The 24,917-nt window shown below is 38.6% G+C and overlaps 1 protein-coding gene across 1 annotated transcript; it reads right to left on the bottom strand.

Annotated features, from left to right (window-relative positions):
* Positions 1 to 1,493: 1,493 nt before the first annotated feature.
* LOC140926433 (mucin-like protein) lies at positions 1,494 to 23,756 on the bottom strand. Its single transcript, XM_073376174.1, has 11 exons — positions 23,668 to 23,756; positions 22,199 to 22,788; positions 20,863 to 21,084; positions 19,739 to 20,071; positions 18,096 to 18,350; positions 17,403 to 17,596; positions 16,194 to 16,530; positions 15,641 to 15,766; positions 7,049 to 7,196; positions 2,582 to 2,953; positions 1,494 to 1,617 (listed from the first exon to the last, which is right to left on the bottom strand). Exons 1-11 carry the CDS (start codon positions 23,673 to 23,675, stop codon positions 1,494 to 1,496), a joined length of 2,709 nt encoding a protein of 902 aa, XP_073232275.1. The 5' UTR covers positions 23,676 to 23,756.
* Positions 23,757 to 24,917: the final 1,161 nt, after the last annotated feature.

The raw sequence follows: 24,917 nt of genomic DNA, 5'->3' as shown, positions 1-24,917 counted from the left end.
ATATTAAAATTTGTACTTGGCTTCGAGGCTTATGGATAAAAGAATAAGTCATGTTGTGGCTAAGTAATGAATGGTAAATTTTATTTGATTTGTTTTATTCTCCTAAGCCTCGGAGCCAATGCAAGTATGAATTTTAGTACATCGAAATTGGTGCTTCTTTGGAAAATAGTAAACTGTGTTCCGTGCGGTATTGCGGTTGTCTTAGCGTTATGAAACTTGAGAAGTAGCTTTCTCTCCACGGCACACTTTTCAGCTCTTCTTTTTTAGTGTTTTACGTGATTCATATTAGCCTTTTTTTATTATTTCATCAAAAATAGGGAATACTAGTGACACTCCTTTTTCTATGGTGCCAAAAAACGGGTTTTAGTCGCATGCACAGTGATGAAAGTGGAAACCTAAAAACGCCAATCACTGGTTAGAGGAAATTCCTACACTGGCTAGCAGTATCATCGTACCCCATTGGCACCCTCCATTGTCTCTATTGAATCCTTACTTTTCTTTCTAGATTTTCGTTAAAAACAACCTGTGTTAATGGTCACAGGGATAGTTGAGTGGGCGTCCGCTTAATACAGGTTCCATCGTATATTAGTATAGGTAATAGCATGATTTGTAGTGATATTTGGCACAAATATCACAAGGCGTTGAAATTTGAGACAATTTTGAAATATCACGAGTACTATTTATGCCAAATATCACGTACAAATCATGCTATCATTTCATACTGCTACTCGCAAAGGTTTTGTAATTTTCACATGTAGGTACTTCAAATTAAGCTGAAATACCAGAGCTCTAAGCCAATCAAATCACAGAAACTTCTCATGCAGTAGTATAAGCTTTAGAAAACTAAGAAGAAGGGCATTAAAATATTCAGGTGTGACAAGCTGGAGCAAAACTGGGAAAACACTTTTTCCTCTGAATTTGACAAAACTTCCTTGTTTTGCTCGAAAGCTAGTGAAAACAATATTTTTCTCGTGGCCAAAAAAAAACTTGTATGAGAAGATCTACTTAGCTCTGCTGATGAGGGATGGGAATGTATCAGTCCCCTCCTTGAATGTAATACAACATTAAAATTTTTATTCTTAAAAAGTGATAACAAAAAATGCAGAAAACTAGTGTTTACAGTTCGAGTTATAAAGTAAGTAAGTTAGCATACGTACGCACGTTCGTAATAGGTGTTTTGAGTAAATACATATATGTTATAAGAAAGAGAGAGTGAATAGATGATGACTCTACAGGTTGTCGCGTTTTTTTTTACAAGGAAACTATATGTGTTTATACATGAAACTAGAAACGAGACTTCCAATAGGTTTTCCCGACACAATTGAGCAGCAGGTTAGAAAATTGTCTATCATAGAGATAAGGTAGAACAGGGGTCATAAGCCCCTTTTAATCTAGGGAAGTCTTATGGCATTCCCCCCCCCCCCCAGAAGAAAATGGCTCGTTCGTCAGGGCTTAAGTAATTGAGTGTTACTAATATGTACGTTGTCGCTTTTTCACTTCCACGCTGTTAGACGTTCATTACTTGATGCACTATTGTAACTTTCCATGATGATTGCGTCTTCAGGGACCTCATCTGAGCCTGGTTTTACTTTTAAAGGTTTCTTCTTCTTTTTTATACTAAAGAAGAAAGAGAACGAATATGCTGGGTCAATAACAGCTTTAGGTCCGCCGAAGTGTACCCCACAATAATCCGCCAGCTTAGTGAGATATTTTGAATAATACTAGAGATTCATTTCCTTTGTATGATGTCCCCTACCTCAGTAATAGGGACTTTAAGATCCAACAACGCGGACGGCAACGAGAACGTGAAAAAAAAATTGGTTTAATAAGCAGAACAACAACTTCGCACGTGCATCACGCTTTTCTGTACATTTCTTTCCTGTTTTTGCACGACTACGACGTGAAAATGCCTAATTTTGCGTTTTATGGAGGACGTAAACAAGCAACGACGAAATTTTATTTCTCTTTCTGAGGGAGGGTTCGCCTACATTTGAAAAAGTAAATGGGTAGAAATAATCGCTATTAAGACTGAGGGAAAGCAAATTCACCTTTTAAGTGACGTTCTCGTTGCCGTCGCGTCGTTGGATCTTAAAGTCCCTAATAATTCTATGTGCTCAAGTTGATCATTTTATTCTTTGCTTTTCTGCTTATCGAATTGCCTAAAAGCTCACAACACTTGCACAAATATGACATGTAAGCAAAAAAAAGTATAGCGTTTGTTATCTCGTTTGTATAGCATTTATTAAATTTATTGTAATGGAACATGTACAACTCAGGCTGACCTATATTTACTGTTACATTTAGGTGCATGGCTCCAAAATCCGCCCGCGACAAACATGCACACTTTCCAACAGTGAACTCTTGTTTGCTTCATAATACATGAGCTGGGCGTAGTACCATAGTTGCTCACAACCCAGTGAGATTAAAAACTATCTGTTTTTAATAACTGTTATATGAAAAACTGATCAGGAAGTTAGCCTGCTAATACAGCTGTCCGTCTCTCCTCTCCGAGGGAGCTAACCGAAGCGAGAAGAGACGGCTGTATTCGCATGCTGCCAGGAAATATACACAGAAAACTTACCGCCAAATTACGAAGGCAATAATCAGAATGATGAAAAATATTCCAACAATAACACCGATTACAATCCATTTCCAGTTGTTGTTTTCACTTTCCTCGATAGGTTTTCTTGTTGTCGTCGTCGTCGTTCCGGTTGGTGTGAAGAGAGCTTTTATACTTGAGAAGGTTGCCCCAATTGCGCCCTCAAGCTCAGACTTGTATAATACGATGATATCAACCAAAGTGTTGCTCGGTAAAATTGAGTTATTTCCGATGAATAATCCTGGTGGTTGCTGCACGTAAAAAGCCACAGCGAGAGGAACTGATTCGTTGCTAGGATACCCAGGCAGAAGGTGGACATAGTCAGCAATGTAGAGTTCAAAATCGAGAGCGCGTCTAAAACCCAAGAAATAAGCGAATACTTAACTTTAATTCCGCTCTTTTATTCTCCTCACAAGTGCTTATTGCCAAGGTAACCGTAAAAGCGTGAAGCCCACTGCTTTGAGCCTATGTATAGGCTACACATGCAGCTCATAAAAGATATATTTCTGGTGATTACCCCCGTCCCTGTTATTTTAAAAATAACATTGTGGGGGACGGGGGGAAGGCGGGGTGGGGCGAATAGGGACCTTACGAAACCTCGACGACGACGGCAACGGGAACGTAAATAAACAAGAGAGCAAAACAACAACTCTGCACGTGCATCACGCTTTCTTGTACAATTCTTTGCCTTCACTGCACAACTACGACGTGAAATGACCAAATGTTAAGTTAACTTGGGAAAGGGAACGGCAAGGCGATAAATTCTACTATCTCTGCCCGAACTTGAGCGCGTTCCCTTCTCTTCAGCTCCAGCCAAAATCCTCTTCTTTTAAATAACAGGGCGAATTGGGATAATCTCGAAAAAGTTTAAAATGATGCAAAGTCTGTTTTTCAGCGACGTTTTCATGGAAGTCCCCGTTGTCGGATCGCCTGGTCCCTATATTCTTGTCACTTTGGACCGTTAAAATTAATACAAAATACATAAATAAATGTGATTTAGTGATAGCATATCCAGCCGAAGTGGCTATTCGTGTACCATATTCCGGATAGAATTTGAGTTGGGAAATCTTGGTTTTAAAGGAGATTGAAAACCAGGAATAGACGGAGAAAAACCTCTTAAAGCAGAGAAAAGAACTTACAAAAAACTCTACCTGTATTTAACCTGCTAGGCAATCGTTTGCTTTTCTCCGTACTTAGTCGAATCGCCCGATGGCAGTTCGCCCAGTCGATTCGCCCGATGTGTATATATATGTCGTTTTAAGCCTGACAAAAAGGAATAAGCATGGAAGGACAGTGACTGAACATGTGGAACCCAAACTTTACTAAAAATGACATCTCTGATAAGTACGTTCACCGTGTTTCAGAGTGTTGTACGTTATCGGGCGAATCAACTTAAGTCTGGGCGAAAAACTGTCTGAGGCGATCTAGTTTCGGGAGAAACGACCACAGTTCCTCTCGTTTGGCTATTAGGAAACGGAAACGAATACTATACAGGCTATGGCATCGACGCCGAGGTTCGAACCCACGCCACATTGGTGGGAAGCCAGTGCTTTCACCACAGTAGCAACGTTGAACTCCAAAGGAAACAATGTTAGCGGCTCAACGTCGCGACCTTAAAGTGAGACAAGATGCAGCCGGTTTGCAGCCGGAGAGATGTTATCAAAATTTTAAATTTTTTTGGTGGTGACTACAGCCGTTTTTTCTTTGAAAGACTTGTCAGTATCGAAATCCCATTTGAACTGTAGAAAAAGATGATTTTGTAACAAACATAGGTTAGCAAATTTCTACATTTTTATAAGAAATGAAGACTGGTTCCACTCAATTTTTTGGGTACAATACCTCCCAAGTTTGAACATTAACTACGTCGCCATTAACAAAGCTATACATTAGGAAAACTATCTCCATGACTATTTTAGTCAAAGACGAAAATTTGCTACGATTAGTGTTTTATTGACATCGGAGTTGTCATTGCAAGATAGTGACGTCATTACCTTTTTTACTTGTAGTGTTATTTCTCGGCTCTGGGAGGTTTTTTTTCTCCAAAATCTTTCACGGGAGCTTGTTCCTCCAGTAGCTGTCACAATATTCTCAAGTTGAGCAAAATTTATGTGAGCGTAATCAAGATGTATTATTGAAAACACAAAATTTGCAACAGAACCATCAGCGCACAAGAGTCCATTTTTTATTGCCTTGAGTTTTTGATGACCTTGAAACTCAAAAGTCATGTAAACCGATGATTAATCTCGAGGATATCAATTTTCAAATAACAATAACAAAAACGCCAACAAGAGCACCGTAATGCACCGTAATGCACCGTAATGCGCTTTAATCAAAATTCTTCTTTCTAGCAATACTGAAGGTAGCCTCCCACGCAGACGTTCTTAGGGGTTCGTCACGCGTTCCTGCCCCACTGCTATACTGGAGGCTAAAGCTACAATAACTCCATGATCTATTCACACTCGTTTTTAAATAAAATATAACTATTAAGAGGTGAACTGGCATTGCAAACCGCTTTGGTTTTATATAGAAATTGACCAATCATTACGGTCGTTGCACGTGTTTTACTATATTTCTTAACATAAAAACTTCATCGCAAAATATCTCGTTAACCCCCTCAAACTTTACGAACCCAGAGGCAGTTATTGGTGCAATAAGCTCCCGAAAACGATTTTGGAAATAAACCTCCCAAGAAATGAGAAATACAGCTGCATATAGGTGAAAAATTTTTCAACATCGTGTTCTGTCTCGAAAACCCAAAACTAATGGTCATCATTAACATATCGTCGATAGAACAAAAATTTCGAAGTCCTGTAGTTCTAAAAGCGTTGACTACAAAAGGCAGTCGACAATAATATAAAGAAAGGTGACAGTCATGATCACATCTTAAAACCACAGTGGACTGTGTTTCGCAAAAAAAGTTTATGGGAATTTTAACCAATTACTTTTAGCCTCACCGCTTTACGTCACAAATTGGTTTTGTTAGGGAATTGGTCCACAGAACCTTCGGACTTATATGTAAGACCCTGAAGAAGGAAGACCGTGCCTTCCGAAATATTGGTCAAAATATACATATTCCCGACTGTAAAATCAGCCTTGCTTTTTTTGTCTTATATTTTCACTTATTACTTATTAGATCCCTTATTAGGACCCGGTCCTTCTTTTTTGTAAGCTGGTCCTTGTTTCAAAAATTGAATTTGATATAAATACTTGACTAGGGTTTGATGCTGATATAATTAATTATTATTGAAATTTATAAAGAACCCCAATGTTGATTCTGCACAAACCACTTTTCCGCTTTTATGTTACTGAGAAGATGGTAAATCAGTATTTCAATATTACTAATTCCCAAAGCCTCTCCGTGAGTGGCGGACAAGCGCACCCATCTGTCTAAACTCATTAGTTTAAGTTACCTAGCGTAATCCCTTCTGTACAAAAGCGCAAAAAAGGCTACGTAAACTTAAGTTAAACTAAAAATATATAGCATTCTGTGAGAATCTGTTGGTTGTGACCTTTGTCCGCATTAACGTGGTCCTTTTTAATTAGGTTGAATTTAGCAAAAAGAGGTTTAGGCTTTTCTCGAGGGTATTACACGGGTTTCTGTAAAGCGGGGTTTAATAGAAGTTTAGTTTTCTTTATTGGGGTCAGTCCGGTGGGGAAGCTTAACCCAGTTTCTGCAGATGAAGCTTCGAGATGCATTACTTTTTGCCCTGCTGGGTTAAGACGTCACCCAATTATTTAATTGGCTTTATTCTACTCGTGCAGCACTGCATTACCAATACTCAGTCATAATAACGGTCCCTGACTAACAGGCGGGAAAGTAACAATACAGTTGCAAATTGGTAAAACTTTCACTTACTTCGTTGCTCGCTGCAATCGTAATCTCTACAGCATTTTCCTTTTCTTTTGTATTTGGCTGTCTAGGCTCTTCAAGCTCACGATCAGGAATAGACTCGTTTATTTCCAAACCTACAGACAGGAAAAACAGACAACACTCTGTCACAAGATCTTCAAATAGCTTTCAATTTACAACAAAGACAGGATAAGGATAGCTCGTTAGTAGCTTCAACTCAAGTGGAAACTAACGTTCAATGCTGCTTGCGCGGTCAGCTTATATAAACCAATTAACGGCCGTTTATTTTCAGAAAAGTTATAGGTGAGCATCTTTGCTTATGCTGCAGAGAAAGGGAAAGTGAGGGAGGGGAAGGGGGACGGGAGGGGGAGGGGAGGGGAGGGGGACGGGGGAGAGGGAAGGGGGCGGCGGACAGTGTAACGGGCTTACAAGTCCCAGAATAATCATTTTCACTTCTCTGCTCATTATAAATGGTTTAAGGCCAGGAACAAATACAATAAGTAAGAGGAATATGATCTTAATCCGAGCGAGTGCAGTCTTGAAAAAGGCTGATGGTAGCGGTGACTTGAGCTTTGACAGCATATGCACTGACACATTACCTCTGAACTGGTATATTACCTCTGCATTTTCCATCGATAAAGTACAGGTTTTGACCACATTCACACTTGTACGAGCCACGAGTGTTAACGCAAATGTGAAACTCATCCGTGCAATTGAATAAATCATCATTCACACACTCGTTGATATCTGCATTAAGAAAAAAACAAACAAACAAACAAAAAAAACGGCAGGTCATCAGTTGAACTACTCATTATTTATTTATGGATATTTTTCTCTTATGCCACTGATATTAATATTATAAAGGAAATAAAGGGAGATGTAAAGAATCAGCCATAAGAGGAAACAGAAAAAATCTGGGATTCGAACCCACGACCTTCCGTGTTCTAGATCTAGCCATCGAGCTACTGAGGACTCGTTGGCGAGAAAGGGTCATTCTTGTGGGTTGGACTTGCGAACCACATCACGCAGTCACGCAGTCCATCACAAGCAACACATTAAGGCTTAACTGCATCACGCAGTCACATTAATAGCAAGAAATGTCTCGCCTATGAAGGAGCCTCCAACCAACCAACCTTGCCACTGATATTAGTATTATAAAAGAAATAAAGGGAGATGTCTTTAAAATATTATATATCTCCGGCAGTGGTATAGGTTGGTTGGTTGGAGGCTCCTTCATAGGTGAGGCATTTCTTGCTTTTAACCACTCCAGAAATACCATAACATACCATAATGCGCTTTGTTTGTCACCCCAAAATTTTGCATGAGCATTGTTTTCAGATTCTCTTGGGAGTTAAAATGGCCCCAAGAGAAACTGAAAACAATGCTTATGCAAAATTTTGGGGTGACAAACAAAGAGTATTATGGTATGTTAAGGTATTTTTGGAGTGGTCAATTATTGTGACTGCGTGATGCAGTTAAGCCTTAATGTGTTTGCTTGTGAGGGACTGTGAGACTGTGGATGCGGTTCGTAAGTCCAACCCACAAAAAATGACCCTTGCTCGCCAACGAGTCCTCAGAGGGTCGTGGGTTCGAATTCCATCTGGGGCTCAGTTATTTTCTGTGTCCTCTTATGGTTTATTCTTTACATCTCCCTTTATTTCCTTTATAATATTTTTCTCTTCTAATAAAAACACGATGGGATAAGAAGATCATATATATATATTTTTTGGATTCAGTTAGTTATACAGATTGCATGCTGCAGCCGGGGAGTTGAAGAGGTCTGAAGACTTGGGGATTAGTATCATCTGTTTTTTTCGGACCCGCACATCATATATTTTCTCTGTCAGACCCGCATCTATATAGCGCAATTCACTCCATTGAAGCGGTTGCTTCTCTCCTGGACAGGACAGCGACTTCTCAAAATGAAAGACTTTCGAAAACAGTAGCGCATTTAATTAAATATAAGTAGAGGAGAACCAGGAAATCAATCAAGAGAGGTTTGATAAATTAGTCGTGATGTATGAGCCAACCGGCTAAGAAAGTGATGTCACGAATTTTTTACCGCGAATTCCGGGTAACCCGGCTTCTGCTGACATCTACCGGTGGAAACCAGGCCGCAAAAACATGGTGGTTTGATGTCGGACGAAATTTAATGGCATTTAAACCACAAAAAATAAAACCAGTTTCCTTTATCGTCCGAGAATATAATTTGGGACTAGGGTAGTAAACTACTAATCGAGTGGAAATTAAATTAAAGGTATTCTACAATTTTATATCCTCAGTTTAAGTCAAAGAGTGAAGTTGGAGTATATTAAAATTAGAACGGCTATGTTAAAATAACACACACAGCCTTCATACCTTCACACGTGTATCCATCTCTGCTAATTTCGAATCCCTTTTCACACGAGCAGTTGTAACTTCCTAAAGTATTTTCACAAATCTGATTGCAACGATGAAGAGATTTGTCTGGGTCGCACTCATCGATGTCTGACAAGATAAATATGTATATAATGTTACGAAGCAATAAATTCAACGGACTGTAACAGACAACATCGTTGGCATCATAAATGTCACGGGAATTCAATCTTTTGAGAGCCGGTTGCACAAGTTCCTCCCGCAATGTTGACTAGAAATGGAAACTCCTGACTGTTTAGTTCCAAACTTTTTTCGTTTTTTTCTTTTTCTGTGGTGTAAGCAGCTGAGAACCACTGATTGGTCCATTAGGTGTCATATGTAGTAATTTTTTCTATATTTGAACTACACTGTAAATATTTGTACGTCGCCTTTTGGGCTACTGTTCGCTCTAGCGTGTTTTGATAAAGAAAAAAAAGAAAAAAAAAACAGGAATGTTTTGGCACTGGCACGCGAATGATAAACTGATAACGACAAGTTCTGATTGGCTATGAGAAGAGACGTCGTTATATTCTTAGGAAATCGTCCACAGGTACGTAACAGCCAATCCTAAGACAAAAAACACCTCTTTCTTTCGACCAGTTAGGAGAAGACTCGAAACCCGCTTACACACTTTAGTTGGTGTTGAGTGTATGTATATATTCTTAGTGTCTTCAAATAATTGTAGATACTTGAGCGTAAAGCCTCAAAGGCAAGTTCGTGATTGAGCTATATTCTTATTGTCCTCCAGTTTCCACAGTCAAGTGTATTTTCTTGGAGTTAAGTTCTTTTGGCCTATTTTGATTGCACAAAATATTTTGACGTTATAAACGCAAATTGAAAATCGCGACTTTGTGATGTCTATCTTCGCTTGTTTACCCGCTAAAAGGATTTTGCCTACCATTTCAAATTGAGTCTGAAATAAGTTTGCGAAACGAGAAATCAAGTTATCCCATAGAGGAGAGATGCTTAAACGGTTTCGGAATAAACTGACTAACCCAGTACCTTTGCATGTCTTTCCATTACTCTGAAGCTTGTAGTTAGCGAAGCATGCGCATAATGGTTGGTCGTCGCTGGTGTAGCAAACATGGTCACAACCAGGATCTGAAGAGCAAGGATTCTTGGCTACGAATGAACAAAGTAAAAAAAGATAAATATTGTACCTTCGAAGTTAGATGCCATGATCTACTGGTGATTTGGATAATAAGCAATGGTTTTAAAAATATATACAGACATTTTTTTAAAAAAGACGCTTTTAAAAGCATTAAGTCGAGCTTCCTTGAAAATTAGATAATAAATGAGGAGGCGGTTAATTCCACTCGAGACAGGATTTCCCCGCTGGCTCAGGGTCCCAGGCGTTCCTAGCGGAGATAGTGGAAACTGGGGATGAGAATCGCCCCATGCATGTTTTGTGCAGAAAGCTTAGGTGTTTCGCTAGCTGCAATCCAGTACGTTCATTACCGTTCTCAAAGATGCATTACAACGCCTTCGAAACCTAAAGTAGAAACAAAGTACAAATATCACTACGAGAACGCATGTATAAAATAATATAACGAACGTCAGATCAATGTTCCTCGATAGGTACCCGGTAGCAATTGTGTCCTGCAGCCGCGAATGTTCGATTTATTGAGTCCTCTCAAATCCACTCTCCACTCTTTTCCACGACGAATCTACTCTTGCAAGTTACAACTCATGTCTTTTAATTAATCACAATTTCGCCTTACTGAAAGGTACGATTTATGAATACTAAATATTAACGGCTTCAACGAGCACCTGCATATGGAATGTCACGAACTTTCGCACGTATCAGCGAAACATTAGGAAAGATTAATGCGACAGATGTCGAGCTTTTCCTGAACGGGTCGGTCCACGAATTCTATCGCTTGAAAGCGTTGATTACTAGAGAACGAGTAAATACTTAAATGGTCGGAAAAAAGAAGATTGTTAATCAGCAAAGCTAACTGGTCGGGCGTGATAAGCATGCGGTTTATTTCGGCGATGATTGATGCCATGACGCGCCATGTTCACCACGATTTTGCTCCCTAGAAATGATATAAAAAGTAAATATCCTGAAGAATACTCTACCGTAGTCTGCGGAAACAGCCGTTTCCTCTCGCTTTTCGCCGCTGATGGTAGGGACCTCTCGCGAGCAGGAACGTCTGCGACTCAGCGACAGAAATTCAACACTGGTGACGTAAATTCTGTCCGGAATCCGGTCATAAGCGCTGATTGGACGATGGAGTAGTTACATTGTTTTATCTCTTGTTTACGAATGACAGACAAAAGACAAAAGGCTACAAAGGTCAAATGTAAACGCGATGAATCTCTAACAAAACAGTCAACATGTGTGGAGTATAGTCTGCTCTACAAGAAGCATTTGAGTTTTGCTGGTGTTGTAGATGAACACAACACTTTACCAAAATCGACTAGGAGAAACGTGAAATTGAGCAAATTTGTATTGGGAACCCCATGACTACCGGATTTATTATGTAAACATTGATTTACGTCATCAGTATGGAATTTCTGTCGCTGAGTCGCAGACGTTCCTCCTCGCGAAGCGTCTCAAGTGGCGAGGAGGGAGGAGAAACGGCTGTTTTCGCAGCCTAACTCTACCGTCGATAAAGTAGGACGTGAAAAACGTTGAACCTATTTCATTTTTTTGGGAGTACAGCATATTTCTCGTGCTATAAAGTTCATGCTTACTGCATCCATAAGGGTAATCCAATTATAAATAATTAATGACATATACAGCTAAAATACATAAAAAAAGTTAAATAATATATAACTTAAATATAAATAATATATAGCGATAAAATACCCAACAAAACTAGAATAACGTTTTGAATCAAAATGTTAGCGACAAAACCAGCAAGGTTCGCAAGTTTCGCTATAAGTATCGTAGCCGCGGCGGAAAATGTGCTTACTGCAGCAGCATAACTGGATCACAAACAGAGTACGATTTCCTCGATTAATCATCAACGCGCCATCAAGTTTCATGACCATTCTTGACTTTTTCATCAGTCGCTGAAAAAACTGGCCGTTGTCGAGAGATTATTTTGGCAGTTGGGGACACGCTTTAGTAGCCGTTGCTGTTGTAGAGAGGTGGCCGTTGTAGAGAGGTTTAAACAAGAGCCAATGTATGGACTGTCCGCCGGGACAAAGAAAGTGGCCGTTGTAGAGAGGTGGCCGTAATTGAGGGTTCGACTGTCTTTGTTTCTGAATTTATTGAGTACGCGTGGTTTGTAACCACTTCACAAGGCGGCCATGTTGGGGGTCAATACAAAAAAAATTTTTCTCGAAGAATTTACATGAAAATACAGTTTAGTTCCCAGAGGAGACAAATGCTTTTGTTCTTGACTACCAACCTGGTCGCCGTGACGTCACGTGCAAACCAGCTATAAATTCACGAAAATAGGGAGAAATTACATTATTGTCCAAGTGCAAAAACGTGATGAACCTGGCGCGTCATTTCAGTCATCGGCGAAAATAAACCGCATGCTCATCACAAGATTCATTTGCATACAATAAAAGTTTACAACACCCGACCACTAGCCTCAACAAACAGGAGGGCATTTTGCATGCGCATGCGTGAATCTGCTGAACGACAATAGCGTGGGCGCATCAAATGTGATGGCAGGAAATCGAAAACTCGCGCGTAAAGTTACAGTCCTTTAAAAAGCCATTTCGTTGGTGCTTTGAATACTGTACTTTCCTACAAAAAATATTCTCCATGACAAAAATCAGACGTTTTCTACGCGGGTTTTCACTTGTAGATTTTTCAGCAGTAGGTTTTCTTGGCCATTTATAGACTTTCAAGACTCAACGCCAAAAAGTCATGTTCCTGTATAAGTCTGATTTTCACTGACAAAGCAATGCATTTCTATGGTTTGATTTCCAAACTCGTGGTTTTACATATCAGGGAGGAAATGCATCGTAGCAATGTTCAGCTGGTTTAAGACAAAAAGCGAAAAAAAAAAATTACCACGCGAGGCCTATTTATTAGTGCGTGTCTCATGTTAAACTGATCGCGAAGACAAGCGTTTATATATGCCACAAAAACGTGAAATCTATGGGTTTTTACAGTATTTCGAAAGTTTTGAAGGAAAATTTATAAAAAATATTCTATAAGAAATGAAGAATGGATTGAGTTTGAGACAGAAACAATTACAAGTGATTATGTAGAACATAATCACTTGAGCATTTCATAAACTCATTTGCAAACAAAACGAATGCACATACTCCCAAAAAACGAACAGTACTTTTATTTTTCTTTAACTCTAAAAGATACAGAGATTTTTCCTAAGCTACTATTTTGAAGCGACACTTGAGTAACAGCTCCTTTGTTCCACAATCGATTTCTTGTTATTAATTTATATTTGATGACAGCAGTGATCCATTCAAAACAGAGAATAGCCATCACTCCATAAATGTACATGTAACTGACGATGTTGTTCACCTTCAAAGCCTGTTTAAACAAAAGATAGGAAGTTTGTTAAAGGGGTGCATATAATGTTGTTTCCTCAAAAAATAAATACTTCTACTAAACGACCCAAATGAGCTGGGATGCGACAACAAACATGGCGCAAATGGATGGATTAGTTTGTCTGTTATTAATGTTTCTGTTGAGAGCTTTTTACTGTATTCAGATGAACCCCTTATGTAAGTAGTACATCATGGAAGAGCTATCAAGCAGAAACTGATGCATTAAACAAGAATGTGGTTCAATATAGAGGAGAAGCAAGTCTCAGTGAACATCCTTCGTAAATGAAATGTCTCACAAATTAGCATATCAACATATGTAATATCCCCAAAATGGTATCATTTAGGAATAAATGCGATTTTTTTTGCAACAGAAGCCAGGATTTATTTAAAAGGTGTATTGATAACGTTTCATTTCGTGCTATTTTGGGGTTGGGGAGTTAGGCTAGATTTTCTTTAAAACGCCAAAATGTTATATTTATTTGCATAATAAAATGTAAAAAAACAGTGTACCATCAAAATAAGGTGGAAAAAATCAGAATTCAAACCGATTGCTGTAATTTTTTTCCTTTGTATAACTAAATGATAGATTATTCTTATTTTCAAAACACAATCTTACTGGCATCATCATATTGATTTAAATGTATAGTTGACGTGCGTATATTTTATGTCCCACGAAGCCGTACCGGAAAGGAAAGCTAAAATTACTGCAGAAGGCGATTTTTCACAGCCTTTATCAAAGCGCCCTTCATTCGCGAAAGTATTCTTAGTTTCATTAATCATTAACTTAATCTGGGGAGAAAGGCAAGATTTCGAGATAAACAAGCCAGAGAAAGGGTGAAAAACAGTTTCACGGCAGAATGGACATTTAATTAACCACTGTATTCCCGAAACGATTAAGTTCGATTTTAGATTTATACTATTGAGAAGAATTAAGTATCTATAGGATAATTGTTTAAAGAAAGACTATCATACTGACCTTTTCCTCCTGCTCAAAAAATGTGCGCGAAATGTTTAATAGGTGGTAAGAACATTCAGCCGCCATCTTGTCTTCTATGTACTGTTTTACGAAAGGAAAGACCGTCCTGTCAAGGGCGACAGCGAGGCTACAATAAACTCACTTTCATCGTAGAAATACGTCGATACCTTAAAGAACATGTTTGTGGAAGGTAGCACCCAATACAAGTCATTCAGCTCCAAAAACCAGCCTGGAAATGCTGGTACTGAACGTAAACAATTCATAGAAAATGCGTCTGTGGCACTTCAACAGTCCATATTGACGCATGCGTATACAAAATGCCCTCCTGTTGCCTCACCATCGAAGAGTTGCTCATGAAAATTCTTCTTTTTGTTCGACCTCTTAAGCATTCACTTGTTCTGTAGTAATCAAAGCTTTCAAGCGATAGAATTCGTCGACCGACCCGTTCCGGAATAGCTCGACATCTATCCGCATTAATCTTTACCAAGATTTCTTCACAAAACATGCATGGCGTCCTGAATATGTTGTCATTCAGGTCAGAAGCCTTATCCCAAGTTTCCGCTGTCTCCGCTATTATCTCCATTATTCCTTTTTGGTGAGCACACACGAAAAAAGAAACGCTTGCATTTTTAGAGACCGGCCGCTCAGCAAGCTCCACCAAAAAGTCAAGTAAAGTTTACTTTTTTTCGATTATATCATACTTTAAAATTAAATCAATTTGCAAGGCTGTTCTTAAAAAGCCTTGAACGACTAGGTATTTGGACAGTACTTACCTACACATTTTCTCCAGTCGTTGGGGTCTGTTTTAAAAAGCTCAGGATTACATGAACAGTTGTAGCTTCCTTGAGAGTTGGTACACGTTTGCATGCAGTCATTTGTTGGCTCACATTCATTTATATCTACAAACAAATGACATGTTACATTAAGGCATCAACTAAGGGCGACTTACCCTGATTTTCTTAGTTAAACAACATTCCAACTTTGAACTGCAGAAAGCCCGAGTTCGATGCATATACATGTATGCGTTATCTACCAAGTGTGACGTCAAGACGGCTGAATATCGGCCAAGTGTTTTTTAGCGTTCTTTGCACTGAGACGAATTCGAGGTGAGTCCAAGTAAAGGAAAAGGGAAAGCTTCGGGAAGCGAACAAGTGTTTGTACGTTATACACTTAAGATGTATTTGAAACCTCGCTTGACATATGATTATGCATATACTCACTCCATTTTCTTGAATTTATAGAATGAAATAAATTGTAAGAAAATTAAGGAAGAAATACTTTTCAAAATCCAGAAAATTAACATATTAAAATACTATCAGGAAATAATGTTTCAAAGTGTTACCATCGCAGGTACGTCCGTCAGCGTTCAGTTTGTATCCATTGCGACAATCACAAGTGAAAGATCCCGGTACATTCACACATTCTTGTTCGCATACGTTTGATGTATTACTCTGGCATTCATCAAAATCTAAGAGAAAAAATAGCAAGAAAGGAAGATACTTGTTGAGTGGGAACAATACCGCAAATTAATAGACTAATAAAGCCCATAAAAGCCAATAAAACTATCTTTTGCTGCTAGGCATTTTTTCTCTAAAAAAAGACAAGGAAGGTTAAAATTTTGAAAAAGAACCGACGACGGGTGCAGACACAAGATTTTTAGTGGAGTGCTTTTTTGAGTATGCTTCGAAGTATTTCTTTTGTCTTGCCATGATATCAAAGTCAACTTTCAACGTAAAACGGGATGAAGTCACAATAAAAAGGCGGATGCTAAATTAGACAAACATTATCCGTTAAAATTTGAGTCTTGGTCTTAACAAAATGCCAACATAATACACCTAAACCGAAATAATTCCAAAATTCCGCAAGGCAGGCCACTTTTCCCTGGATGCACCTACCAGCACATTGCGCTCCATTTCCGGTAAAACCTGTTGGACAGGATCCACACGTATATCCACTAACATTAGCTGGCGCAGGAAGGTCAGTGCAATTAACACCTGCATAACACGGCTGACCATTCATCTCGCAGGTATCAATGTCACTATCACAGAATCTTCCTGTGTAACCTCCCTGACATGCGCAGCCCATATACACAAATTTGCTGTCAGTGTTGACTTCGTCACCTTCCTCTGGGGGAACACACTGACCACCATGGTCGCAGGCGCACATGTTAATCTTGGGACTCCAGGTTGCACTCGCTCCTTTATCGTCAGTAGCAACAAACGAAAGATTAAACTGAAACAATGGAAAAATTCTTTCAGTTTTTGCTACTTATAAAGAAAATGATATTTTTTGGTCAGTGACACAAGACGGCCGGGAGAACGAGTCTAAACATGTGGCGTAATGAGCTAAACAGTGCCACTTCATGCTTTAGGTGCGTAATATTGATTTTTGCTTATTCTTCCTCAGAGTCGTAAACTCTTACGAGTCAGTCTCATTTGACAGAGTATTCAAGTTAGAACATCTTCAAAGGGGGTTTTAAACTCTTTTTCTAAAAAACAAACTCGATTTGTTTTCTGATCATTCAAGTCAAATGATTAAATTGGGGTTTTTATACTGAAGAACAAAAATAAGCAAAAGTTGATTTTTCTTTCCGGTGTAAACTTCAAAGCGAATACACAAAAAAAACTTAAAGAATGATTAAGAAGTTTTATTAAGAGTATGATCCTGTTTCACTTTAGGTGAAGTCGTTCATGTTTGCCGAATGTTTCATTTCCTTTGTTATTCAGGTCAGTACACTATCCATCCTCGGAGACCCAGGGGCAGATAGTGGGGGCGAGGGAAAGTCTAAACAGGCGGAAAAATATGGCACAAAAGAAAAGTAAAGAACGGCGAGAAGAGCCCCTGGGGACAATGTTTTACCAGACCAGTTCCAAACGCTCGCCGCCGTTCTGGCTTCTGATTGGTGCCAGAAAACTTGTGTTTTTCTGGCACTAATCAGAAGCCAGAACGGCGGCGACCGTTTGGAACTGGTCTGGTAAAACATTGTCCCCAGGGGCTCTTCTCGCCGTTCTTTACTTTTCTTCGTGCCTTATTTTTCCGCCGTTTAGACTTTCCCTCGTCCCCACTATCTGCCCCTGGGTCTCCGAAGATGTACACTATCCTACCCTTTTTGTTGATGTGACAGACCAGGTAAAGAGAAGTATATTTCCAGTCGTGTTCACAGTGGCACTTGATGGTTTATTGATCACTCGGAATGTAATTATGCCTTCATCTTCTGCTGTGATATTTAACTGAACTGTCTTATGCAGCGCGACATTTATTTCACTTGAAACGTTTACAATCTTGGGTGGAAAGTTGTCTGAGTAAAAATTATACATTGTAGAAGCATTAAAAGAAGAGGGACAAGATCAGATATCACACCCATTGGCCGCCAGAGACGGATTATCCATCTGAGACGGGTTAGATAATTCGCGTCAGACATAATACGTCTCAATTTGAAAATGAAACGGTTTTAATTTTGGATGAACAATCCGCGTGACCTTATACATCTGTTTGTCCGTCAATTTTGACAGATACTTATGGATTATCCGTCGTCTCTAGTATGGCATTGGCCATTAACCAAGTGATAGTAGGCGAAGGTGTAATCTATACTTTTTTTAAAGTGTACTTTCAACTAAAAGTGGGGTTACCTTTTTCAAATGATAAGGGTAAATACTTGCATGATTACAATTGTTGATATCTGCATGATCATGCGGTAAAACCTGTGTTAAGCATACACTCCAGGCACTTTCCCTTGCTTCCGTTCAGTAGAACTAGGACTGACTATTTACAGATTTCACTGTATTACGTTTGCTTACCAAGAGCATTTGTCTCATTCACCAACTGAACACTGATGTCCTTGGTTACTAGCCCAACAGACAGATCATTGGTTGAAGCTACGTCAAATAAGCACTCGTGATCATCTCCACATTGTTCTTCAGCTTCTTGCTTTAAACTATCGTTATGCCACGTGATATTGTCCGCGAACATGGGCTCAAAGTCAGGCTTGGAAAAAGTATGCACACTTTCGTTTGGAGCATACGTGAACAATGATTGAGATTGGTTGATTTGCCCTAAAAGTACACCAATAAAACATTATTCTTGAAGAGTATAAAATTGTCTTTAGTTTTCTCTATTTATTTGCTACTATTGGAGTTAACCTTAAGGCCACCAACGAGTTAATTCAGTAACTACTCGTTGGACATATCCATTACTACAATAGCTACTTCTTTAAGGCGACTATACAGGACCCAACAATATGATAAGAAGTCTTTCATATCTTTAATGTCGTTCTATATTCGTTCTATATTTTTTCCTTGCTAAAAGCACTTATATCATGGAGAACCATCCTGTAATTTCCACTATAAACGTCTTAATTTCTTGAGTGTTCAAAAACTGAATAAACTGGCGAGATTGTAAGCTTACTCGGAGGAAGCCTTTTGAGCGAAAAAGATCATTATTTTCCAAAAAAAATAAAAAAGTTTAATTAACGATAAATGAGATCAGACTGATTAAGACTTTTGACCGAGGTGGAGCTTGGACTGAGTTGGTCGTAATTAATTACCATCGTTCAAAACTACATTGCACACCTCTGATATCTACGGAAGATAATTCCTTATAAAATATAATGAGGGCACTGACTATAGTGCTACCTTGTTTTGCCGTTTTCTCTATATCATTTTTCCTTCTTTCCCGACTCCTGGAATTTGTATAATAGATCCTTCCACGGTTTCTTACAACTTTAATAAAGAGTAGTAAGCGAATATCCCTAATCAACACCGCTGGAAAGAGAGCCTTAGAATAAGATAACTTACCAAGTTTAAAGGTGATACGCCCAAAAAGAGCAAAGATATTGCTCTACAAAGTCGCGAAATTTGACAGACTTTTGTATGGTGGGAGCACGAACTTGCACCCCACCACACAAACGTATGTAAAATTCCGCAACTTGGCAGAGCTATATCTCTTGAGTTGGTTAGTTTTCAAAAAATCACTTTTAAATTGGGCAATTTTACTGACTTGAAGGCGTTTTTTTCCAGAATTGTTGACGGATTTTCCCAGTCAAAACCATTGAAGGGTCTCAGTACTATTGCAGACTATTATTGTATTGTTAACAAGAGAGAATAAGCTCATTCTCTCTTATTGTTACCCACAGAGAATAGCTAATTGTGGGTACATAATTGTACTATTTTTAAATTAATAAAACGCCCTTTAAAGAATTGCTTTGTTTTAGTATAGATATAGAAATCATCGTGAATTTAAGTGTTTGCCTCCTAAGCGTTCAGGATTCTGACTCTGCAATGTTCTATTTACATCATTTCTTTTCAAGTGAGTGCCAAAAAACTAGCACGAGCAGCTAAGTGCACTTTAATTGTAACCGAAGTATTTACTATTTTTCGTCATTTATGCTATTGATACACAAATTGTAAGCTGTAAAGTCATTTTACAGAGCAATTAAACTTACACTTAACGCCAAAATTGAAGTGAATCTCTCTTAAAGTTAAAGACGAATGCAGCTCTGTCCCATCAGGCAGGGTGAAGTCGTCATCTGGATTATCATTCCATGTTCCTAGCAGCCCTTTTGTGGCATTTTTATAATCATCTCCAGGAGTTACAATAAATGACATCATTTCCTTTTTCTCGCAGAAATTTACGGACGTTAGTGATGGAAAGGAAACCTCTAAACAGTTTTCTTCTGGTTTTGAGATGGAAAGATTTCTTCCAGCGTTTACACTTTCATTACTCAGACTGCTGTAATTACTGTAAATTGTGTGGTCTATGAAGATGTCAATTCCACCTTAAGAGATAAGAAAAACAAAACAAAAAATGTTTTAAAGAAGCTGTGTTTGTAAAGGTGGTGAAGTTTTTTGCCGTTTATATGCAAGCTGTATCAAGCCTTGTTTCTATTTGTGGTCACCGAATAAAGTCGCTAAAACGTCCAGCGGCCTGAAAAATCATGACATGGAAACCAGCCAAACTAACTTCTGTCTCTGTGATCGTTGTGGCAACATAACAACATTACATAACACAACATCACCTTTATTTAAACCTCAGAATTACATTCTAGCTGTAAAAGCTAATGTATCTCGAGAAGGAGAAAAAAATACTGAGTAGTAATAATAACCCTAAAAGAAAGGAAATAGAAAGAAGAAAAGAAAAAGTAAGAGAAATTACAGAACTATGAGAAAAAAAAAAATTAAAAATACCCATTTGATGTATTATTATATTTGCTGAAACGAAGTTTGCCGCAGTTTGAATTTGAACTCCCTTAGTTATGTAATGTTCTAGACCACAGGTCCTCATGGAGTCAATTCCACATGGTGTTGTAGGTTACACTCATTGCTATGTTCGTTGAGCTTTTTTTTTTTCAGCGATCTCAGCCTTTATTTGGACACTAGGCTTTACAACGCTTTTCTGTTGTTGATTTTATGCTGCCTTTTAAGGTGATGTTACAATCAAATGTTTCGTTCCACCGTTGTTACTATGGGCCAGTTGTCGACGTTCAAGGGTGTTGAAATTTTTCAACCCCATCTTATTAATAATTTTCTGCCGGTAAAACTATCCAGGGACTTTTAGTTCATCTCTTACCTCCTTTCTTCACTCTAACTTCAACGATACTTGTGTTCTCTTCTTTAGCAGCTCCAGCTGCAAAAATAGTGGCAGTAGTCGAGTTTCCTTGGGCAAGGCTTGTTCTCGCTTGCAGTTGAAAGGTTCCGTTTTGTGCATCGATCATCACAAATTCACCGAGGCCATTAAAAGTATAATTCCCGCCATCCAGAGTCTTGAAATGAGGATCTCCCCAAAACCAACCTTTGAAATTGAAAGGCATGGAAACATTTTAAGAGTTAGTAAGTCGTTCAATTCGGTGATGCCATTCAGGTCTTTTACTTTATTCTCAGGGGCACCCAACGAGAATATAGCTCAAATCCACTTAAACATTGCATTGTTGAACGTATTTTAGTATTTAAACGGTAGATATAGGCATATTTTTACCCCCTGACAATTTTTTATCTGTTCAGATGTTCTAGCTGAAAGTCAAAGCCAGAAAAAAGGCTCCCGAAAATTCTATGTGGCCTTTTTAGGGTAAAAATCCGTTAAAAATGGGCAATTATACCATTTTTTAGATGTTCGAAAATCCTAGGAGAGGTAGGCAAGCAAGACATTTACAACAAATGTTCCGAAAATTCTTAATCTCAAATCGTCTTCCGAACAGATATTTTCCAAAAATTGTCGTTGGGTGCCCCTGTATTCTGCCGTCGTCTAGTCAGTCAGCAAGCCAGCCAGCCGCCAAACAGTCCAAAGGCATTCAAGAGTTAGTTGGTCAATCAATCAATAAATCAATCAATCAATCAATCAATCAATCAATCAATCAATCAGTCAGTCGTTAAACAGCAAGCTCCTTTGTCCAGCCCAGTCCTTACTTCTGTAAATCATTAGGCTCGGCGGTAGATCCATGTAATTTATCGTTTCAGGCTATCAGTCAGTTAGCTTCTTGCAATCGATGATTTAGTCAATCGACTATCTTTTAATTAGGTTGGTAGGTTGTTTAGTCGGTCGATCAACCCCCTCTCGGAGGGACACTTAAAAAAAGTTTTAAACGAGGAGGTTCCGCCCTGAAGTGCAGCCCCTCACCCTTTTATATACCAATTTTGACCGAAATACGAATAAAATACGAAATAAAAATAGTCGCTTTCTCGACATTTTTTAGAGCGTTTTTACAGACCAAAGGACTACTGTTTATTCCACTTTAACTAGTGAAATTACTAAGCTGTCATTTAGCTAAAGCCTGTTTTAAAAGGTACACTTTTCGGGAGAAGCCTCCCCTTATAGACAGCTCAGTCTGTTGGTCTGTTAAAGTATTTGGTCAGCCAGTAGGTTATTGTGCTTAGCGAAGGAATAGAGAGCGTATATAGAATATACTCACGTCTTCGTGGAGGTATATACCGCCGACAGTCATCAGACGGGCGATAATAGTAGAACAAATCGCAAAATGGTATATCAACACAGCAATATTTATAGGCCTGCTGGTCGTTGTAAACACTTTGATCACGATTCCACCACCACCAATAGTCATAATAAAGCTGCATTTTAACACGGCTACCGTCAGGGGATCCAATCTTAAGAGAGCCCCAGTCCTGCCAATCCGTGGAGTAGCAGCAAAGTTGCCTCATGCTGAAATATACAAATCGTCCACCAGTGTAATACCAAATATACTTTGATCGTCTGGACTCGAAGCACCGATTGGGCCAGGAATACTTTCGCCAGTCCCAGAAGAATCTTCTGTCAAACCATGCTTGCCAACCCGAGCAAGGACAGGCCATGCGCCAGTCCCACCTAACATAGACTGTGTGCCAATAGAGAAAGTTGATTTCCCATTGAAAGAGAGCCCAACTGAAACACCTTTCCAGTGCCTTTCTTCCATCACTGTTGTCAATCCTCCAAAAATAGCTTCCCGTCAATCCTGTGTTTCCTGCCCTCTTGTCCAGATCATACATGCCATACAAAGTTTTCGAGCTAAAATAAATACATAAAACACTTTAAAGTGGCTCGATAGGGTTTTTCGATACCTCCCAAGTTTGTGCAAACTACGTTGCCATTAACCAAGATTTGGAAAAATCACCACCACCGCCCTATTATGTAAAGATGAAAATTTTTTATGATCAGGGTTACAATGACATACAATACACTTAATTATTAATTCTCCCAATTAGGTTTTTCAGAATTAATGTACATGATTTTTACTAAAAATCATGGACTAAGTATAATGTAAGAGATAAGTAAAAATTACATGTATAGAAGACAAACTTAAGTTACAATTGAATTTGAATGCTTAAACAACAATTATGAAAAGTTAAAATGCTAATAAACAATTATTTTAAAAGATCAACAAACTACGGGTAAATTTTCTATTTCAGCATTCTGATTATCTCAAGCCAAGCACTCCTTTTGAAAACCTCAACAGATACCCCTCTCATATGTTTCGCTTAAACTTCACGAACGTCGAGGAAGCTCCTGTGAAGGATTTTGGTATGAAAGTTCCTAATGCGGAGAAATACGGCCGCAAGTAAAATAGCTAATTGCGTCATTTCGTTGCTATGACAACCCTGATGTCATTGTAGCACTGATCGTGACAATTTTTCTTCTTTATATAATACAGCTGTGGTGGTAATTTTTCCAAATCTTTGTTTAATGACAATGTAGTTTATTCTCAAACTTGGGAGGTATTGGCCTTGAAAAACCCCATCGTGCCACTTTAAAAATTCATTTCGTTTAATTTCAAACACGAACCGTTTCTTGCTTTCTTGCTTTCTTGCCTTTTGCGGCAAGCAACAGGAAGTATAGTACTTCAAAGGAAACAAAGATATAGTAACATATGAAATTTTTTAGTCCTACCCTTTCATGTTTAAATAGTGTAGACCATTATCGCCTGCGTTCCAACCAGCAGCGGGGATGCCATACCACCTTGTCCAGTATCGATAGTAGTATCTAAAAACAGAAGGTTAAGTGCGATATTATCAAGTGTTAATTTTATTATAATTAATATCTCAAAACGTTAAGTCAAAAAATTCAATAAACAAAAGAAAAAGCAAACTTCAATTACACCATGAAAAATTGAAAAAGCTAACGCCGTTTCCATATTGAATTTTTCAGTTTTCCTCACCACGTTTAGATTTTGTTGACCAGGATTTAGCGTGCTAGCGTATGCCTTAATCAGAGACTGCCTAGGCAGTGAACGCGCGTAAAAAGGCGCGTAACGAAGAGAAGTTAACGCGCAAGTTATATTTATACGCTTGCCATGTTCGTCCTTTTTGATTAGGCGATTTTCATTGAAAATAGAATATATATCGAACTAACAGGGCAGGGAAACAGCTGTCAATTATGAGACACCGTCATCCATAGAGCTTCATTTTTCTCTTAAAGCGTTGAAATGCAAAATAGACGACACCGTGAGACCGAGAGAGATCCTGGCGTAGTTTTGACAGAAGGTTCATACGTGTCACGTGTCTAACGGCTGTACTTACGGTAAAACTGGAGCAACCCATTGAATTCCTCCGTGAGGATAATTGAACATCAAAAATGAGTTGAGGAAATCTGTGATGATGACCGCTTGAAAGGTGTTAGACTGCAAAGAACAACAACGACACAACAACAAAAAGGCTGGGTCACTGAGGGTGAAAAATAAAAATGAACGTGATTTTAAAAGCGTGCCACCTAATAACGAAAACTATATGTTGAGCTCATTAGATTTATGACGTCAATCGTCAATTAATTAGATAAAGTATTGGTGTACGCACTGCTATCCACGGCATTTATTTCCGGCTTATCTGGCCTGAGAACACAATTTTATGCGACGTTGTCTAAAAAAGTCGTAATTTATCCTAAAAAGTAGCATTAGGTATATTTTGTTTATCGTTTCAAACATAGTTCTACAACAAAAAGATTTTGTCATTTATTACACTCATCACTAGAATTTTATTTCGTAAACTTATTTATAGAAATCTATACGCTTTGTTTTCACATGTGAGAAAGCTTATACAGCCAATCAGAATAGCGCACAGCCGTTTTCACACGTTGAAGTATAACCAATCAACGACAGCGCAAACGCCTTTCTGAGCCAATGGGAGTCGTTAATCGTTTGCATT

The sequence above is a fragment of the Porites lutea genome, chromosome 2 (assembly GCF_958299795.1).
Source record: "Porites lutea chromosome 2, jaPorLute2.1, whole genome shotgun sequence".
Classification (NCBI taxonomy): Eukaryota; Metazoa; Cnidaria; class Anthozoa; order Scleractinia; family Poritidae; genus Porites; species Porites lutea.
This window is presented reverse-complemented; position numbering and strand designations above follow the sequence as displayed.